General features: G+C 55.0%; 1 protein-coding gene across 1 annotated transcript in view; it reads left to right on the forward strand.

Annotated features, from left to right (window-relative positions):
* The window catches only part of MTHFD1L (methylenetetrahydrofolate dehydrogenase (NADP+ dependent) 1-like), a 268081-nt gene that overhangs the window by 20612 nt on the left and 246163 nt on the right, over positions 1 to 1306 (forward strand). Inside the window, exon 3 of the mRNA XM_011988735.1 lies at positions 76 to 312. Within this exon, the coding sequence (XP_011844125.1) occupies positions 76 to 312 (237 nt within the window). The remainder of the gene's footprint in view (positions 1 to 75; positions 313 to 1306) is intronic.

Below are 1306 nucleotides of genomic sequence, written 5' to 3' on the forward strand. Positions count from 1 at the left end.
GCCCCTCCCCGCGCGCCGCCCCTCCTGCGGGGCTGGGGTCTGTGGCTGACGTCCGCTTTTCCCGGAACGGCAAAGGTGGAGCCGGGCCTTCGGGGCAGCCGCCGGGGTAGTCGGAGAGGTCTCAGCGCTGGTTTCCAGCCCCGCCTCGCTGCGCGCACGGAGTCGCCGCGCAGCTAAGCTTGCAGAGTTCTCTGCGGACCCAGAGCGAACTGGTAGCCCTGGACCGGGCCTTTCCCGTCCCGGTCCCAGCCCCTGGGCCCCAGCCTTCCCCGCCCTCGCCGAGAGGGGCGCCCAGGTCTCGGGCCTTGCAGGGCGAGTCCCTCGGGACAACCTGGAGGTGGCGAGAAAGCCCCTTCCGCCTCCCTCCGAACTGGGATTAGGAATGAATTCCAGGATGCGGTTTCCCCAGCAAGCGGCCCACCTCCTCCATTCACATCCTCTTCCCTTTCCCTCTAGCCTTCTTTCTTAAGGTCATTGCCTGCTTGCCTTTCTCTCTGCCTTTCCTTCCTCCCTCTGCTCTCCCCTTTTCCTCCCCACTTCCCTTCTTCCCTGCCTCAGTAGTAAAATACGTTTCCTAGGCTCTTTATTATGTGGCGGTTGATTTTAAGGGGGCATTCATTTAGTTTGCCCTGTTCTCTGTCTTCTTTTTCTTTTTGTTTTAGAAATGGAGTCTCCCTCTGTTGCTCAGGCTGGAGTTCAGTGAGCAGCCTCCGCCTCCTGGGCTCAAGCGATCCTCCCACCTTAGCCACCAGAGTAGCTGGGACCACAGGTGTGCGCTCCCTTGCCCGGATAATTTTATTTTATTTTTGTAGAGACAGGGTCTCACTCTGTTTCCAAGGCTGGTCTGGAATTCCTGGGCTCAAGTCATCGTCCCCGCCCCCAAAGCGCTGGGATTAATTACACACCAGGTCATTAGGTTTTAACCTGCACGTTGCTGAGACTCATCTTACCAGTTAGTCTGAGGCCAGGATAGGCGGCAAAAAACACCCCCTCCTGTCATGCTGTTTTATTTTCTAGGTAACACTGATTATTACCTGAAACTTCCTTGTTTGCTCATTTCTTGTCTGTCTCACCCACCTGGAATATGAGCTTCGTGAAAGACAGCTGTCTCTTTGGTCCTAGGTCCTGGAGAGAGTGCCTAGCATGTAATAGGCATTTGTGAAATGGTTGCAGAAGAAATGCATCAAGATGTGGGGTCATCTGTGGGTTTTATTCATACGTATTTTTTTTTTTTTTTTTTTTCCAGATGGAGTCTCGCTCTGTCACCCAGGCTGGAGTGCAGGGGCGCAAAATCTCAGCTCACTGC

Source organism: Mandrillus leucophaeus, unplaced genomic scaffold, assembly GCF_000951045.1.
Source record: "Mandrillus leucophaeus isolate KB7577 unplaced genomic scaffold, Mleu.le_1.0 Scaffold337, whole genome shotgun sequence".
Lineage (NCBI taxonomy): Eukaryota > Metazoa > Chordata > Mammalia > Primates > Cercopithecidae > Mandrillus > Mandrillus leucophaeus.